The sequence below is a fragment of the Cydia fagiglandana genome, chromosome 8 (genome assembly GCF_963556715.1).
Source record: "Cydia fagiglandana chromosome 8, ilCydFagi1.1, whole genome shotgun sequence".
Taxonomy (NCBI): Eukaryota; Metazoa; Arthropoda; class Insecta; order Lepidoptera; family Tortricidae; genus Cydia; species Cydia fagiglandana.
In genome coordinates this window covers 4,553,207-4,573,496 of record NC_085939.1, presented here as the reverse complement: position 1 = coordinate 4,573,496, position 20,290 = coordinate 4,553,207, and the positions used below count along the sequence as shown (strand labels likewise).

Below are 20,290 nucleotides of genomic sequence, written 5' to 3'. Positions count from 1 at the left end.
TCACTTCCCCATCGCTATTTCAGTTCAGTCCAGTTCAGTTATCAGTGCAAATACCACGAACAATTATTAGAAGGCAGAAAAGCAAAGCAAAGCTTCACTCCAGAATTTCTTAACAAAAGTTATGTCTCGAAAACTACGAAAAATCGGCTAACATCTGGTACATGGGGTATATTCTGATAACCCACGACGAGGATTCTAAAAAAAAATTATGGGCGTCAAGGTTTGGACCAGCCTGTAGGTATACAGGGTGGCTAAAAAATAACTGCATTTTCGTTGCCAGGCAGGTTTTTGGATTATACTGAGCAACTTTTACTATTAGTCCAACCCCTAAGTCGCGAAAAAAATTTGGCTGTTTCCTACATTTTGGCTGGTCCATTTTCTATGGGAGGGTAAACTTTTTTTTCGCGATTTCGGGGTTAGTCCCGTAGTAAAAGTTGCTCAGTCCCAAAACCCAAAACCTCCCTGGCAACGGGAATTTAGTTATTTTTTAGCCATCCTTGTGTAGTACTGTCGTCCGCATATCGATGAATGTCGTCGATAGACAACATGTCACAGATATGCAGCAACTATTGAAGCAGCCGGCCTAGCCAAGGTTACAATCGCTATCGCTTCGACAACGAAAAGCATTATGTCTCTCTATCACTCTTCCTTATTAGTGTGACAGTGACAGTTGCGTTTCGATCGCTACAGAGCGTAAGCGATTGACATCTTGGCTACGCGGCCAGGTTCCGTCTACTACGGCTCATATGCGCCTGCCGGACAAAGGGCTAGCGATCCATTTGCATAGGTAGTCTCTTGGAGAGTCCATAAGATGGTAACTTCGACAGGAGACCCCTAACGGAAAAGACGCGCTAACACGGGACACAACTCTGAAGCACTCGGCCCGCTCGCCTTATAAAACGAAAGCATAGCAACTCCCGCCTTGATGGAAGTTTCTTGCATAGAGTATTCGCACTGCGGGATGGTGGGCGGTAGGGCGCTACCGTCGTCTGTCAAGGTCGAGTTCGAGGCAAAAAGAGTAAGAGTAAAAGATCGGCTTTCTCTTTTGCGCTGTGGGCCAGAATACCATCCGCATTTCACACTTCACAGTGGTGGTAAATATGACTGACAAAAGTTTCCCTGCTGCCTTTTAGCAAGGCGGAGAGGTACAGGTCTTTTGCTCATTTTGGCGCCCCCCCTTGGACGGCGCCCGGGGCACGTGCCCCCTCCAACCCCCCCCTAGTTACGCCTCTGCTTATATATAAACAGTGCGTCATGCGTCAAACCAATTAATATTCTCCCCACAACTGTTATGTAAAGGTAGGCGTAAAACTTCCATTAAAGATATCACCATTATTATAAATTAATACAAATTAAAGTTAAAAGCGTCGGTATATGATACAAAATATTCTTGTACCTATTTTATATGTGTACTGGCGTTCAAAAGTGTATGGAGATGTTTCAACCGTAATATTAACGCATTACGGTCGACATCTATCCATGCACTTTTGAACATCTCTACCTACATTGTCAGAAGTAGGTATTATGATAACATTAATAACTATTTGGTATTATTTATTAATATACATATATAATTAAACTTCGATATGAATATGGAAAACCAGGTACCCATATATGTGTTTACAAAACTTAAATACATACTTCCACCAGACCAGACTTGTATTTTGTATGAAGAAGGTCCTTGAGCGCCATCTAGCCGCAATATCTTTAACTTGTAGTATCGCCGCTTTACAAACAAACATCTACAAGCACGCGATGTTGCCTCACATGGACACTTGGCGGCGCCACTAGTGTTAGACCAAGATAATTTTGCACATTGCAGTAGGTAACAAAGTGTGCAACGACAACCGTCAAATTCCTCAAAAAAAAAAAACGGGAAGAAACGGACCCCCGTGGGCGGGTAGAGGATAAATACGTCTGGAGATGTTAAAGTTAGACCAAGAAAAGACTGCAGCGAATTTGATAGCCCACGCAGTGCGAGTGTAATTTTAAACGTCATATTTCTATAAAATTATCACGTATAAATAACACTGGGCTATCAAAATCGCTGCAGACTTTTTTTGCTCTAACTCTACGAGTTTTGATTGTGCCTTTGACAGCTGGCAACCATACTTTTTGAATTGAGATGAGATGGCAATGATGGCATACGCTAAATAAAATCTGAAGAAATACAGAATATTTATAAATAACCTATTTTTAAAGGAAAAAAAAGTGTCAAACAGTTGTGTTGAGAATACAGTTTTTTATCCAATAACTAATATAACTAATAAGTAAATAACTAATAAGTCTTATAACACATAAAACATCAACGGAGAATACAATGTGGACTACAATTTTTATACATTTTATAATTTACACAGGTTCCTTTTTCATACATTTTAATCAAAATAATATCGATTCTGGCCTTTAGATTCCGTTACACAAAGCTTTGTACTTGTTGCCTTAGGCCTCGATGTGACTAGAGAATTCCGCCGTTTTTCCAAATTACCATTCGACTAAAAACTAGCCCCGGAATATGGTATATTATAAGCTACGAAACCCTTCTAGTTAGTTTTTTAAACTAAGGAGGCTAAGCACGAAGATTTCGTACATTGACCCACCATTTCCCGTCTCTATCGCACGCGCATACTTATAGTGTTGTCCCGCTTGCGCAGTGTCATTAAACCATCATGGACGGGACACTCACGGGACAGCAATATAATAACGCGCGTGCGATAGAGACAGGAACAGGTGAGTCAATGTACGAAATTATTCGTGCTTAGCGTCCTTACTTTAGTGACAGCTTCGAGACTTTTCTCGTGCTGAAGTGCTGCCTGTCATTTTGACCTTCACCATTGAACAGCTCCCAGACGCATGGATCCAGTAATAGCAAACTAATTGTCTAGTTTCTCTGCTCTCGAAATTGTGAACCATTTTCCGGGGCTAGTTCTCCGTCTATCATTTTTAAATAGCATGTAGTTTGAAAAGTTTCCAAATTGTATACATTTTAACATATATTTCATTGAAAATCTAGATCAGACATGAAACTGGTATTTTGGAGAAGCGGTAGTTATAGAACGAGCATAAATACAAAATAAACTTCGAGATCAATTCAGTTCTTAACGAATAGAGTAAGAGCTAACTAAGTATACTTAAACAGGAACATAATGTAGTCTTATAGCGGCAATACAACAACCGAATGTAGCACTGAACATTATACACAATTATACAGGGTCATTTTTGGACCGTTAGCCATATTGTGCTAGATGATTAGGTAGGCCATACTGAACAACTTTTTCTATGGGGTCAAACAAAAATCACAATTTTTTTCCAAAAATGACCATGTATAAATATGGGATCTCCAAATTACATCATGTATAAGATAACCGTCTTGCAGTAGGAATATCTACACAAACAGTGTTTAAAATACTCTATAACGCAAAAATAAACAGTATTGAGCGAATCTAAACCTTATTGTAATATATGAAGGTTAATATTAAAATGTAACTATGTGGGTCATTCATTCTCTGGCCACCTTTGGAAGAAAAGGGGTGAAAAGCTGGTGGAAAAACAGTGTCTGATGGTTTAGTTACTTCTACTGCTGACAATACCCTCCTAAGGCCCAGGCATACAAATGAAAAACCTAAAATTTGCCACTGAAATTTGAATCTATAGTGCAGATAATAGAGTTGATTTTTAATTGTTTGAAAATTATACGAAGCAAAAATGCAACTCTGTTCCAATTGAATATGGTTTAAATTTCATCGAACTCCCATATTTTTTACGTCTTACTAGATATATAGACAAGCAGTTACTTGTTATATAATATCCGTTTCGTTTACCTATTACCTTAATTTGTTCGCCTAACTATCTGGAATGATATGAACAGCTTTCTACAAAAAATAAAGCAACGCGTAGTCATAAAATAGTAAACACAATACCTAGATCGGTATGTCTGTAAAAATACAAACTTAAGGCAAACCTTGTAGTCTAACAATACTTTTTGTAATTATGGTTGTACCTATATTCGCACAAAGTGCGGTCTTTATAATGAAATGAAAGTATCTAAAAGATTTTTTTTTCCCGGCAATATCACAACAATAGTGGAAAGATAGGTTTCATTACATTTTTATGAAATACAGGGTTACTTTTTTACCAGTACAATAAATCAACATACGTAATTGTTGCCAAAAATAAAAAATACCAGCATTCTTTGTTACTACTATTTGGGAACAAAAAAACAAAAATACCAATGCCCGAACTTATCCGCTAAAGTACTAGAAAATGTGGATGCCTTACGCATCAATTAGCAAACGCACGAACTGGCAACTGTTTGTTTACGTCATCGCGCGCGATTTCATACCGTTGACACCTTGTAATTAGTGCAACCAGAAGTTACTAAATTGGTGAAGGATAAATTAATTGATGCGAAATAAATAAATAAATTTTTTTATTTGTGCAATGTTATCTATTATCGATACCAATGATGTGGTAAAATTTATTGTACCGGTAAAAAAGTAACCCTGTATAAGGTACCTACCTGCACCAAAGAAAGTCCTTCGTTATTTTTTGTTCTTATTTGCGGCCATACATGTCGAGATTCGACCCTTATGTTTAATATGAACTTGCAGTTTAGTCTATATGGTACAGTCAAGTGTAAAAATATGGTTGTATATAACTTACTCAAAAATATGTCCCATAGTTCTTAATTCGCTGGCATAACAACTATGAGATGATTTGTGCACCCATATTTTTACACTTGACTGTACCTGCGGACATGGACGCAAAATTTGAGCCCATTCACTTATAAAAGTACCTATGATACCTATTTAGAAAGTTATCAAGTTCAAGAACCGCTTCTTTGATGCAGGTAACTTAACATCGGTGTCGGTTTCGATCGGGAGTGCAGTTCAAAACGTCAGGATGGGTTCTTCGCGGTGGTCCAGGATATCTGCAAAACGAAACAAACACATTTACAAAATCATTTCCATTATTGTATATAGCAAATAATTCATTAATTACAAAACCCAAGACAAATTCTTGTTTCGAATTTGACAGTGAAATCGCTTTGTGGGTCCGTATTTAACGCGGCAACTCTGATCGTTGTCAAAAGTTAAATTTTAGTTAAATTTTTTTTTAACTATCAAACTGGCACACAATGGGGTATTATTTTTTCATCTACAAATCTTATAGTTAATGAATCTTCGCTTTTTCGAAAGGACTTTAAATTAATGAAACTGAAATCTGTAGAAATATTATAAAATACCTATAGGTCTACCGTTCTTCTTCGCAACTTCTTTGTCAACCGCCGGAGATAAGTGATAAGACCTAATATAGTTATGGGAGTCTCAGGCGACAAGGTCGATATGACACGTGATAAGGGTTCGTATAGACTGACCCTTGGCGATGCACCACCACGGCAGCGTGACGTAGGTGAGGTAGGCGTGCAGCGGCGCGGACGAGGCGCGCTTGCCCTCCTTCCACAGCGCGAACGTCTGCGTGAAGCCGCGCATCGCCCACAGCGGGTTGTACGCGCCGTCATCCAGCTCTGAGGGACATAACAAATGTTACTAATAGATAATAAATGGAAAGATTCACTGTCTCACACCACTGTGATACCGACCCGCCGCTCCACAGACCGTACCTAGTCCCATGACGTCCACATGCGTTATACTTATTTGGAATAAGAAATGTTATTCCTTAAACTAAGTTTTAAAAATGTTTCGTCAAGTATCGAAAGAATCGTTAAGTATTTATTTGCATATATTTCGTAGTACGATTTAAAATCGAATAGGTATATTATAGAATTTCATCACGATTTCACGAGACTGCAAATCGATCGAACGTCAATAAGAAAACTCACCTGCGGAGACGATCCGTACGGAAGCTATTAGCGGTGAACCTACCGTGATTCCGCTTGGGTATGTCGCACCAGTAGTAGATGTCGGTGCCGTCCGGCGTGGTGCGGCGCGGCGGCAGCGGCGCGCGCCGCCACAGCGCGCCCGCCAGCCCGCGCGCGTTCCGCGGCAGCGTCGCGTAGCCGCGCGCGTCCGCGCCGCCCCTCTCCCCCGCCACCAGCCGGTACTCGCCGCAGCTCGGCAGCTCCTCCTCGCCGCGCACCGTCTCCCCCGCGCCGCAGGGCGCCGGCGCGGGGCCCGCCGCCGGCGCCGCCTCCAGCAGCCAGCCGGCGTCGGCCGCCAGCTCGCAGCCGCCGTCGTCGGGCGTGGCGGGGCGGGCGGCGGGAGGGGCGGGCGCGGCGCGGGGCAGCGGGCGGAGCGGCGGCGGCGCGGGCGCGGCGCGGCGGGCGCGGCGGCGCGGGGTGACGGCGCGCAGGCAGGCGGGCGAGCGCGCGTCGGCGGCGGCGGCGGCGGCGGCGGCGCGCGGCAGCAGCGCGCCCATGCGCGCCGGCGCCGCGGAGGAAGCCGAGCGCGCTGCACACAACACCGGGTCACACGCCGGGCCCGGGACCGAGCGAATTTTGCTTTCCGACCTCACTTTTCTGTCTCGAATTTGCTACGATTTTGATACACAAAAAACTAGGTATTTGAAATCTATGAAACTTCTCTGAATTATTAGTTATTTTAGTGATACTTAAAAAATTTGTCATCGACTTCGGACATTAAATAAAAGCGACATTTTTTACTTTGTATCTCACGAAACGACTATTTCCAATTATACGTTGAAATTCACCCGATCCCGGACATCGTTGATTCAGGCAGTTAAACTTTTCAATAGCGCCGATTAAAAATCTAGCGTCTACGCGTTCCGTTACGGTACGAAACGATCCGGAGCAGTCCGGAAAGGCGCGGCTTCCTCCGAGGGCTGGCGGGTCTACGCAAGCGTTGGCTACGCGTGCATTGCGGTTACCGGAATACTCACTGACGACTGAAGTCATAATGCTATCTCTATTACCCTTGCTAAGACCGAACGAATGTAAAAGAGATGGCCTTATGATCTCAGTCGCCAGTTGGTTTTGCGACTACTACAATAGTCTACGCGACTACGCTGTGACTTATTATATAAGTGGAATACGACAAAAGCGTACAACAATAAACGCTGTGCAATATTTTACTATGCGTGCAGTTATTGAGGATTTAGGGCAGGGGTCACCAATTACTTTCTTCAGGGGTTCGGTTCTTAAAATAAAATTACCATTGCGGTTCGTTTCTCCTTGAGTTTATTAAATAAGCAAAAAAATAAAATAGGTCGGCGGTCCACATGCGGTCCACCATTTGGTGGCCCCTGATTTAGGGGCTGCAAAACAGTAGGTAGGCGGTATCAACTTTAACCCTTTTTTAGACGAACATCTATTGACCACATACATATCAATATAATATCAACTTTAGGACTACGATCTAAGGCTCGAATTAGACAGTCATAAAACTTTTTTTGGACTCTTTGGAGAAACATTTTACTTTCTTGCGGGCTTGATATGGGTTATTATCGCATTAGGGCAAGTACACGAACATTATTTCGTGCTTGCCTTTGAAAACTTGTAATTGTTAAAAGAACAATAACGAACTACTAAACAGCACACACACACACACATAACTGTTTTGAAGCTACATGAAGGATCGCAAAGGCAGTCAAAATTATTTATTTCCAACTTCACACTGCCGTATCATTTTGACATTTAGTAAAAAGAAAAATGTAATTATTTCTTTTTTTATATGCCTATCCGATGATAACGCGATCCATCGCTGACTATACAGTCGAGTTCACAAACATCTTTACAAGCCACAACGTTCCAAAAATATATTACGACTAAACTTAGAAGAGTTTTATTACATTACATTTTGATTTATCGGTACGGACATCAGTTACTCAGCGCATGCGTCGAACATAGGAGAGAAGCGATATAAACTTGTACAATGCGTGGAAAAGCTTTTAAAGTTCCTCCAGATCTAGCGAATGCGATCGAACAGTCATACATACATACTTTTTCTTTGTCCATATTTAATACCTTGACCTTAGCCTTGACTGTATAGGTACGATATACAGATGTAGGTGCATAATTGTTTTCCATCGTATTTTCTCGAAAAACGTTTGTATTTCTCATACTACATCAGTCAACCTCAGTGCTTTTTGTAACGAGACTGACTGATATAGCAAGACACGTTCGTACGTTTCCGTGAAAATACGATGGCATAATTACGCACTACATCTGTACATGCGAGCAACTAGTGATAGTGTGCGACTGGCGCATTCGTCAGATCTAGACGTTCATCTTAACCTCTTGAGGCTAAATGGACCTACATTACAATGTACATAATCGTGCAATCTAAAATGAACCTTTCACGAACCAAATAAAGTAGCATTCCTTTTGTTCCATTATTTTAAAAAGCAATTGCTTTTTAAAACAAACAAAATTCGGTCCAATTTACTTATAGAATAAGGTTCAAATTAAAAATATGAAAACTTTATATGCCGAGGTTAAAGTAACGTACCGTCGCGCAGATCCCCGGCCTGCACCTCGGCCAGGCCGGCGACCAGCGAGTCGAGCCCCTCGTTCTCTGAGCGACTCTTGTCCTTGCCGTCCTTGGTGCGCCAGCCGCCGCGAGAGTAGTTGTTCAGGTTGGCGCTGGGGTCGCTTAGACGTCGCTGGAAGTTACATTTATTTATTTATTTATTTTTGGATCGTATGAATCCTATCACTCGCGTTTTTAAGTTGAATATTGATTGACAAGTTTCACTGAATAACGAGAAGCATTGTGTAGATACAACTCCTACTACAAATTAAATATGTGTCATAAAATGTTTTGTTATTAAAACTCCGTAAGAGCGAAACATGTCGAGCGTTTTAATAAATTTAACGTCCCACGAAAGTTTTGCAACTAAAATGTCATTTCATTTCATTTAATGCCAACTATGGTATTACGAGGTGTTTACATATTATAATAATAACATAATAAAGTACAGCATGGACCCTGCTAGGGCGTACTTTACGTTACGGTACGTGGTCATACGTTTGGTTTAAATTTTCATGATCATCATTAATAGCAACCCTTCTGTATTAGTAAGAAAGCTAATTACCTCAAGTTCTGAAAACGCAGCTGTGTAACTTAAAACACTAGCACTACCTACTGCCAAAAAATGCAAATAGAAACTCTTCCTTAACAACAACTTTTTGTCTGAAAACATCACCCGCAGTCCCGCACCTATTACAAGAAAACAATTTGGCCAACCTGCCAGACAATTAGAGAATAGAGATTAACGTTACTGAGGAGCAGATTGCAAACACTGATCGAGATTTACATTAATTTGTTGAAGTGGAGCCAAGTTTCAAAGCCAAATAGTTTTAAAAGTTTCGAGTTTGGCTCCGGTTTAAACTAGTTGCCAGGTTTGTACTTTCGGCCTACATACGTTCAAAAGCAGGACGAGCTGTACCTAATGGCCCGTAAGGGCTTAATGAACACTCCTTTGTACTTTTTCGTGCTTTTTTTGTACTGGTTCATCTCCCCACGATGTTATGGGCGGTTTGCTGCATTTTCATTTCTGCCGGAGAACTCTGTATTTCTCCTCGGAAGCGTCGAATTCTGCGTTCACTAACCAAGCGTGTTCCTGCCTTTACCTTAGCTCAACTGATAACGATACATGCATGAACATCTCCTTCAAGAAATCAATAGAAGTAGGGTTTAACAAAGTACATATCCCAAAGTATATAGCCATTACCTAATAAGAGCTATACCTATACCTCACTCTAACCTAGTGTCGATCATGAACAGCAGAACAACTCACCAGAACAGGAGATCAGTAACTCCAAGCTTTAAAAGCAGAAGCGTCAATTCCCGCGCCTGTCAGCGACTGTTTCACTCACCTGATGTCGATACATGAACATCTCCTCCGGATCCTCCTCCCAATCACTGTCCCAGAGATCGGTAGCCGCCAGCCCGGGCTCGGACGTGGGCGTATCAACGCCGGCGCCCCTCGGCCGAGCCACCGCCATCTCGGCATGCCCCTTGCCGTGAGGCCCCTTCATGCGCACGAACTCGCAGCGCGCCGCCGCGCGCCCCAGCAGCCCGAATGACATACGCTGCGCTACCTTCGTTGATAGCGACGATTGCTGGAATATAGGACAAGTCAATATAAGTAAGGAAAAAGTAAAAGAACTATCAATTATAGGAGCCCATCCAAAGCGTAACACGTAAAAATCTCCAAAAATATGATTAAAAAATTGGAAACATACGGTTGACTGGTTATGTATTGTTAAATCAATTTTAAATAATAAAATTGGCCAGTAGGAATCGAGTTCTTACCAAAAGGAAAAAACGAATTTAATTATAATAGACTTTGTCATTCGTTGGAATTGGAAAAATAAAACAGGAAACTAATCAGGTCGGTTAATAATAGCTTGATTAACGCTAGTGGTTTTCCTTCTCTCGGATAATAATCGTTAAATATACATGGGACTAGCCTACCGCCGAATTATTACTTTAATTTCGATATTATTGATGAATACTCCGCAACCGCCATAAAATAAACGCTAAGCACCAAAAATCTCCATATACCTAAAAAGTGGCTAAGGTAAGCGCCATGTGCTTTACAAGTTGGTTGCAAAAATTGTTCATGTCAGATTATTCTGACATGAACAATTTCTTTCCCTGAACTTATGTTCAGGGAACAGAAAAAAAGTGCCTCGTTCTAAAACCTTTTAGTGCTGCCCATGTATAGGTATGTATAATTAATAAATGTCTCGCATTTCACGCCACTCCGTCCCGCCGGATTAATGACCGAAATAAATAAGCATGCCCCCGGGTGCTCAACAAGTAGTGGCGCCGTGGCGTCGGCTCGTGGGGAGACTGACGAGACTACAGCCTAAATTGTGTACTTTGGAGACATTTCAGTATTTCATGCAAATGTTTATTGAATAACAAGTTACCGCCGACTTTTAAGAGCAACGAGAACTTAGCCGCCGTCATACAATCGCTTTTATTTTAAATTGAATATAATTGTAACACTCTGCAGCAAAGTGCAGGAATGTTTTTTCGGCAAGACATTAGGGGCGGCAGAAAGGCGGCGGCTTCTCTTCCCGTCTTTTCTAGGTCACCTGACTGACACAAGCCTACGTCATCATGCGACAGCGCTATATGATAATATGCGATAGCGCTATATATAGCGGCCATTGTTATTGTGACGTAGGCTTGTGTCACTCTGGGAAGAGAAGACCATGTCTCTTTAGACTATGGGCGGCGGTCTGGTTGCTGAGAAAAGAACGGCTAGTAGTTGCTAGAGGGCCTGGGGCTCAAGGGCAGCCAAGACCGCGCTCTGGTATAAATACACAGCACGAAGCAAGCACGAGATAAATACATATGTATAACAAATAATTATTAGGGCACATTAATTATTTAGATCACATTGAACAGATGACTAATAGCATTATGTAAATACGTCTCGAAAATTTTATCTGTCCACCAGGAGAAGACCAGGAATACCTACTAATATTGTTTATGGGAGTTTTGTTGTTGATTGGACCGAACTTATTGAAGCATGAAGGGCATGAAGCCATGTATGGTTTCACTAGGGCAGCGGACGGCAACCTTTTAGCAGCCAAGGGCCACATAGTAGTTAGCGAAGTTGACGCGGGCCGCACTTTGTTAATATTTATGATTATGACTTTATCGGACATTGTCGTCTGTCAATAATACATACAAAATAGCCAGGGAGACTCTGAGGCCCGCGGGCCGCCTGTTGCCGAACGCTGCACTAATGGCCTGTTGACTGAGTTGGTAATCTCCGTAGTGGGACGCCACCACAGACCACAGGGCGGACACGCCATACAAGTTGCCGAAATCGTTTTAGTGTCTGTATAGTTACGCATCAATGTGTGTATAAGTTCCTTACACTCTAAAAAAAATTTGGTTGGCCCTATCAATATTTTGATAGTCGTAATCAAGCATCTTGATTCCATACGAGCCTAACAAGGACTTCGACATTTCAAATAAGGTAATTCTGATTGATCTTACTATTGCTATGTAACTGAGCCAACTAAGATCTTGTTCAATATATACATGAAAAAGAATTATGGTAACTAATTGACCCTAGTAAGATCAACTAAGCTTGATATTTATTGAATCAACCTACGTTACATAATTATGTCAACAAGTTAATAATAGATGCAAGGTATACAATTGTTAGGATTAATCAATACCTACTTTATTAGTTCAATCACAGATACACTTATTGTTTTAAGTAATCAGCTTTCATTGATTTATATAAGATCGTAATTGTTGTAATTAACTTAACGTCAACTAAGAAGAAACTGCTCTTAGTTGGTCTTCATTTTTTAGAGTGTACCCCGGCTACACACGTTAACTATAAATCGTACCGATTAAACTATGCAGTCCGATTTGCGCAGTTTTATCTACCGTGTGTATGACAAATCGTTACGATAATCGACAACGATTTGTCATACACACGGTAGATAAAACTGCGCGAATCGGACTGCACTTCTTGAACAACGTTGCTATTGTTAACGCCAAGATCTGAATCTTGGCGTTAACAATAGCAACGTTGTTCAAGAAAACGTTGTTAATCGAACTAAGATTCTGTATTAACAGATGTAGCTGTAGCCAGTCAGGCAGCGTAGCTATTTTTCTCTCAGTGTAGGCTGGATCAGGGGTCCCAAACTGTGCGCCGCGACCGTAAAGCAATCCTCCACACTCATCTATCTTAACTGTTACTCCAGTTTCTAATAGTAGCCCAATTGAATTGATTAGCCTGTATAGGCGGTTAGGCCGCAGACTTGCCGCTCGCCGCCCCGCCGTTCGCGTGCGTCCAGGCTAGGCTACAGCCTTAGTACAACCTACAATGCACCCAACCAAACCAAGCTACATTATCGGACGTATATCAAAAGTATTTATAACTCTTGATAAGCATTGATAACTATTTCATATTGATTACGTCACATATTTTGATTAGATAATACAGAACACATAAAAAGTCAATGAACAAAGGTAGTTATGTATCCAGACACTCTCAGTGAGAATAATATTGATAATAATGTCATTTCATTTTATTTCAATCACTAACACTCTAGAGCAACGTCATTAATTTATTTCAATTGAAGTTTTTGGGATATGATGACCGGTCTGGCCTAGTGGGTAGTGACCCTGCCTGCGAAGCCGATGGTCCTGGGTTCGAATCCTGGTAAGGGCATTTATTTGTGTGAAGAATACAGATATTTGTTCCTGAGTCATGGGTGTTTTCTATGTATATAATAAGTAAATATGTATTTATCCATTATTTGTCTGAATAAGTATGATGTTGATATCGTTGCCTAGTACCCTAGTACAAGCTAAGCTTAGTTAGTTTGGGGCTAGGTCGATCTGTGTAAGATGTCCAAAATATTTATTTATATTGATTATATTGGAACAAAAAACGCCTGTTTTGTCCATCATAACGTATTAGATTAGCGTAAATATAAGATCTTTCATCCTGAGAATGTTATAGTAATGGTGAAACCCATGTAGTCGAAGTAAATTGTCTATTTAGTGTCTGGGATAACAACGTAACTTACGTATAAAGATAAACGAGTAGCACTAGCAAGTCGCCCTATTCCCTAAACCCCTATATGTGACGTCCCACGGGTAAAGGTACCTTATGGCGGTTGGCGCTTACGCTATTATTAACGCCGCTCCAATATTATTGCGGCGCTATGGGACGTAAGCGCCAGCCGCCATAATGTACCTTTTGTCGTGGAACGTCACATATAACTGAGCGTCGCGTCGCGTGGGCGACATGACGTCATCCACTCTGTCGTTACTTTCCCCCTTCCTTCGGGCTGGGTGACGGTCACGCGTTAACCTTATTCGCGTTATATTAGTGTACGACTGATGTTTTGATTTAGGCATAAAAATGTTTCAGCCGAAGGTTCCGTTTCGGCCCAAAAAACTACTGAGCCTTTCAGCGACGCAGAAATTTTATTTTTAGTAGTGTATGGCCGAAGTTTCAAAGAAAAATCATGTTTATTCGAGCCGAAATTAGAGCAAAACCGAATATGTATATGTCGTCAGGACGGGGTAGATGCACCTCTTTGTTTACTCGCGAATACCGTCTAAATGTGCTCCAAATTAGACTAGTGGCTTCGTGAGCTATAGACCTCGTAAGTCAATCTCTTTATAGCTGAAAATTAAAAAAACTAAAAACTGAATTTACAACAAAAAAAAATCTTTCATCAAAGTTTAGTAGAATCGGTTAAAGAAATGTGGTCCCTGTATAGATGAATCGGTCGGACAGACATACGAAAGCTCGCGCTTCGTGCTCGCTCGCGTTAAATAAAATATGTAGATATACCTATAACGACATTTTTAATGAAATGCTTACAGAGCCTAAACAACAAGGAGAAAACGTAGTTATACCATGTTACACAGAAAATAAAAAAAAGCGCCATGGCAATGCTCGGTCACCGGATATAACATTAAATTAAATTAACATTAAATTCCTGGGTGGACACAATTTAAAAATGCGGCATTAATAAAAGAGTGCTTGTCTCAAGACGCCTCTATCAAGCTTGCCCGTTGTCTTGAAGAACTGGAGCGAAATCATCGACACATTTTGTTGAGAGGCACAGATAGAGCACGCCCTGGGCTGACCCAGAATATAAGCACTACCACAGAATAAATAATAGTACTAGGTACAGAAGGTTCACTCTCTAACAAAACGCGTCTATAACGGTCCGTTCCAAAGCAGTGCGCGGCAACTACTACTGCTAGGTCCGCTAGACACCAAATCTGGTGTGGCCGCATGTGTTTGTAGCGACGCGACGAAATGGCAGAGTGAGCCACGACAGGCACTACCTAACTCATAAAGCTTATTGTCGCAGCGGCTTCTAATATAAGTGTAACCGCAATCTCAATAACAAATACATGTACTTGGATATAAGTATATCAGACTTGCTGGTGCAACCATACAAACAGCATCTCTTAAAATTACAAAAACTCGTTTCTGTACAATTGAAAAGTTACGCTGCCATTTTAAGACAATTTCAGCAAGTTTTAAAACGCGCATAACTCTTTTAAACGTAACGTGTGCCCATGATGCCCATCATTGGCTGATGAAGATGATATTTTTCTCATACAACAAGCAATGATAAACGATCAACCTATTTTGCTGATGCTGATCAAGGGACTTGTGACAATTAGTCCAACATTGAGAGGCCTCCAATGACTAATTCGCAAAAGATATCAACTCGACAATGAACTCGCCTTCAGCATAACTTGACTTCTGTTTTCTGTTATCTAAATATCGGGATTCCCTCTGTTCGCATGACAACTATTGAAATATTTTCGATTGTATTGATTAGTATTGATTATTATCATAACAAATAATAACAGGCGTGGCTCACTCCGAGGTTTCATCGCTTTGCAACAGGTAGCTACAATTTCATCCGTCCCACACCAATTTCACCGCGCGTGACGTGGTCGCCACCTAGCTGTCATATCTGTCCTAAACGTAACAGACGCGTTTTGTTAGAGAGTGAATCTTCTGTACCTATTATTATTGATTCTGTGAAAATAATAAAAAATATTTATACCGATATGTCGAGTCTAGTCCGTCAGAAATCAGGTTACCCAAGAAGAATCGTAATTCACACACATTTGTGAATCGCAGTCGCCGGCGCAGCGTTTAATTGGGTTGATTGGCTGGCCGATGCTCATACGCCACGAACTATGTTAGTTCATTATGAAGCGTTTACAAGGAGGTCGTGAAAAATTATTTCATTCCAAGGGGTCGCGTCATGAGAATGTATCTTCTTTTCTTCTTCCATCATGAATTCAGAATTCTCTTGACGCACGTCGTATCCTCATGACTGAAGGCCGTGACTATAAACCGCTCTAAACTGAAAATCGTAGTTCAAGACCAAAAAAGTAAGACAATGTTGCCACTGCAATAAATTGTTTGTAAAATAGTAAATTCCTTTTTTATAAATAAACACGCTAAGATATTTTTTTTTAATTATTGGTAATTTTACTCCTACGATATAAAAAGTACTTTTATTTAGGTACTTATTTTTACATAAGTAAATACATACAAGACGCGGTAGTAAAAAGTGGTAACATTGTCTTACTTTTTTTGGTCTTGAGCTACGATTTTCAGTTTATATAGCAGCATATTCCTTCATGGCCGATTTATTACCTTTCTAAAAAAATAATAATTTTATTTCGGACATAGATCCACAGTCGTTATTACTGAATCGCAATTAAAAAGGGATTGAGATAGCTGTCAATCCATATTGATTTAGACGTAAGTGTATGGAAATCTGTCATTTCTAATCCCTTTCTGATCGCGGCATGATAATAGCTACATATGGTTACATTTAACTTATTAAATAGTGCTAATGGAGCTCTGGAGAATGTATAATTGTATATGTATACGGCTTTAAATGAACTAGCTTTTATTATTAGCTGTTGCTATTATTAAACTCCCCCGCCACATGATTTTTTCCTACCTTCGAATATTTTCAGTACCTAATAATTACTTCGAACCATTTATATTGGAGTTTGTATATGCGACATTAATGTAAGCAAACAATTACCTGTTTTAACATGCATAAGCAAACAGTTTATGTTTGTTTGTATGTCAACAACGTCTATCATATGTGGCGGTAATCGAACATGCCCCAAATGTTTACGTAAGATAGTTTCATGTACTTAGTAGGACATTACATGCAGTTTAATACACCAATACTAACGTTATCAACACAAATGATAGACATGTAAAAATTTAGTTTTCACACCAATATATCGTTTTTTATTTTAAATAATACGCAAAAATCGCAACCGTTTACCGCAACAACTCAAGTCTTCTTCTTCAATTTAAGAGGTATCCTCTTTTCGGTGGAGTATTTTCCATTTCTCCCTCTCATAAGCCATAGCTTTGACCTCTTGATACGACACGACACCAGTTTTTTCTTTTATTTGGTCTACATAGCTACGTCTTGGTCTGCCCCTGCCTCTCTTTCCATAACAACTCAAGTACTTACTTTTAAAAATAATGCTGTTTTAGTTACTTTTATAAAATTAAATCATCTACGAGCTAACATAATAGGTCATTTTATGATGCTTTACTTCCAAATCGGTCAACAACCTAATCACCAGGTTGTATTTTGGTCACTAGGGGACAAGGTTAACATGTAATTACAATGTTTTGGTGAAGACCAAATCATATATTCTTATTTCCCAATTTTAATACCTGTGTGTATCCATCAGTCTGGTAGGACATAAGAAAAGAAGCAGTGTTGGCAAAATATCAATTCGAATTGACGATTGACGATTGTGGATTGACCGATCAATTCGAATTGACGATTGACGATTGACGAAACTAATTCTAAATCTACTGATTGAAGATTGACGATTACTAATCGTTAATTCGAATTGACCGGTCAATCCTCAATCCTCAATCGTCAATTCGGATTGACGATTACTTTGTATGTACACCTAATGTCCTTTTTATTTAGGCCATTTTTTGAAACTGACCAAATGCGTTCCGAAGCGGTGTCCGAGTTTACCAAAGGTTCCGAAACATGTTTCTGACGGCATTATGAAGGATGTCCTTTTTGGAACATTTTCGGGACTTTCCTTGAAATTAACCGATAGCGTTCAAAATCGATATCTGAGGTGCCCAAAGGTTTCGAAACTTGTTTCCGAGGGAAATATTGAGAGATGCCCTTTTTTGGGACATTTCTAGAAATTACCCGATTGCGTTTAAAATCGATATCTGAGGTAGCCAGAGGTTTCTAAACATCTTTTCGACTGCAATATTGAAAGGTGTCCTGTTTCGGGACATTTTAGTGACATTTTATGAAAGTGACTGCTTGCATTCAAAATCAATATCTAAGGTGCAAAACATGGTTTCAATGGCAATATTTAGATTCTACCAGGGACAGGAACCGGTTACCTTAACCGGGGTTTTTCATAGAGTTATTTTAGAAGCGGTTGTAAAAACCCCTACCATAACGGTAACCGTCTGATAAGGTAACACTTTGATTCGGTAACCGTATCAGATACGGTTAACCTCTGTTACCGGTAACCGAAATAAAAACCAAGTCTATTCAGTTACCTCATTATAAAGTTTTTGACCAGTTCAAACGATTGTAATCTTTACGCACACTTAAATTCAAGTTGTTATTGAATAACCGAGGTCGGCATGAGCGATCTATGAAGCCTCCAGCATAAACAAGTTTTTTTGCCGTTCCTCTGTTTATCTTTATATCTACCTGTGTGGTGTGTTCTTATTATAAATCTTATTATATTATAAATAAAATAATTAAAATAAATAAAGTAAAAGAAATAAATAATGTAAATAAAATAAATAAAAGTAAATAAATAAAATAAATAAAATAAATAAAATAAATAAAATAAATAAAATAAATAAAATAAATAAAATAAATAAAATAAATAAAATAAATAAAATAAATAAAATAAATAAAATAAATAAAATAAATAAAATAAATAAAATAAATAAAATAAATAAAATAAATAAAATAAATAAAATAAATAAAATAAATAAAATAAATAAAATAAATAAAATAAATAAAATAAATAAAATAAATAAAATAAATAAAATAAATAAAATAAATAAAATAAATAAAATAAATAAAATAAATAAAATAAATAAAATAAATAAAATAAATAAAATAAATAAAATAAATAAAATAAATAAAATAAATAAAATAAATAAAATAAATAAAATAAATAAAATAAATAAAATAAATAAAATAAATAAAATAAATAAAATAAATAAAATAAATAAAATAAATAAAATAAATAAAATAAATAAAATAAATAAAATAAATAAAATAAATCAATACTGACATCAGGAACATGTTTTCGAACCTCTGGGAACCTCAGATATCGAATTTAAGTCCAGTAAGTAAGTCCCAAAAACTTACACCTTTGAAAACTAATCTTAGGGACTATGGTTAATCTAGATTGAGAATTGATTTAATCCGAATTGAGGATTGATGCGTTAATTCAAATTGATTCAATCGGATTGACGCGTCAATCAGAATTGATTCAATTCGAATTGATCAATCCGGATTGATCAATTCGGATTGACGCGTCAATTCGATTGATCAATCCGGATTGATTTAGTTCAGATTGATGCCAACACTGAAAAGAAGTAATAAAAAATAATAATAATAAAGAACATCTAAGTGAGCGTCTCTTTTATTTTTTGCCGTTTTTATATACTGTGACCTTTTTTTTGCCACATTTGTGTTATTTCTACTCAGAATCACGAGCTCTTTCGATCGTAATGGGATAAAAAAATATCCCAGATTTTTTTTCCTATTGTGTTGCCATTTCCCCATATACTTTGTATGGCACTAACAAAAAGGAAGTTTGGAAAATGTATGGAAATTTTAGGACACTTTTTCTATAAGGATAAAAAGAGCTCACGATCCTGCCGGCCTAGCCAAGGTTACAATCGCTATCGCTTCGACAACGAAAAGCATTATGTCTCTCTATCACTCTTCCATATTGGTGTGACAGTGACAGTTGCGTTTCGATCGCTACGAAGCGTAAGGGATTGGCGTCTTGGCTACGCGGCCTGACTAGAAATAACACAAAAGTGGCAAAAAAGGTCACAGTATATAAAAATGGCAAAAAATAAAAGAAACGCTCAAGTACACTTGACTATGTTACGTAAGAAATAAAGGCGCACGGGTCGGAGTGTACAACGACCATTAATGAGATTAGGCGAGAGGTTCATGGAAACACTCGGTTATCGCGGCGACAGAACCCTGACTACTCACGCGATGTTGCCATGCCACGTCCTGTTCATGATTTTATTACACGAACCTTCTACTCTTGTCGGGTTTAATTAATAAATATTACACAAATCGACCTTTAAATAGTAAGCTAAATAAGGCTTGTTTTGTGTACACTATTAGACGTAGACGACGAGGTTTAAAGATGACGAAGAAAATAATAGAGTGAAAAATTATGCTTTTATTTTTTTACTATTTTCAATCGTGTATTCATAAAGAGTTGTTTTGAGTTTGGTAAATTATAGCCCATTGTAAACAGTGCGGACTTGCAAATGTTTTCCTAAGCGCCGTCACAATATTTGCATGGTCATATGACTAATTCACGAACTGGCGAGGTTATCTTACTTTGGCATTACTGTGAAGGTTGGTCGTAATCGTTAGTTTCTGTTTTAATTACTTCCGATAGCTATTCTATAAAGAGGCACAGATTACCAGTTCGCCGGACGATATCAGCCTGTCAGTTAAACGCAAAAGGTGACAGTTTCGAACAACTGACAGGCTGATATCGTCCGTCGAACTGGTAATCAGTGGGCCCCTTTTAAA

The 20,290-nt window shown here is 39.1% G+C and overlaps 1 protein-coding gene across 1 annotated transcript in view; it reads right to left on the bottom strand.

The window, feature by feature from the left end:
- Nucleotides 1-4,138: 4,138 nt before the first annotated feature.
- Nucleotides 4,139-20,290, bottom strand: part of LOC134666502 (uncharacterized protein KIAA0930 homolog) — a 75,263-nt gene continuing 59,111 nt past the window's right edge. Inside the window, exons 6-9 of the mRNA XM_063523682.1 lie at nt 9,797-10,042; nt 8,427-8,580; nt 5,378-5,527; nt 4,139-4,930 (exon numbers count right to left, since the gene is read on the bottom strand). Of these exons, the coding sequence (XP_063379752.1) occupies nt 4,890-4,930; nt 5,378-5,527; nt 8,427-8,580; nt 9,797-10,042 (591 nt within the window). The 3' untranslated portion in view covers nt 4,139-4,889. The remainder of the gene's footprint in view (nt 4,931-5,377; nt 5,528-8,426; nt 8,581-9,796; nt 10,043-20,290) is intronic.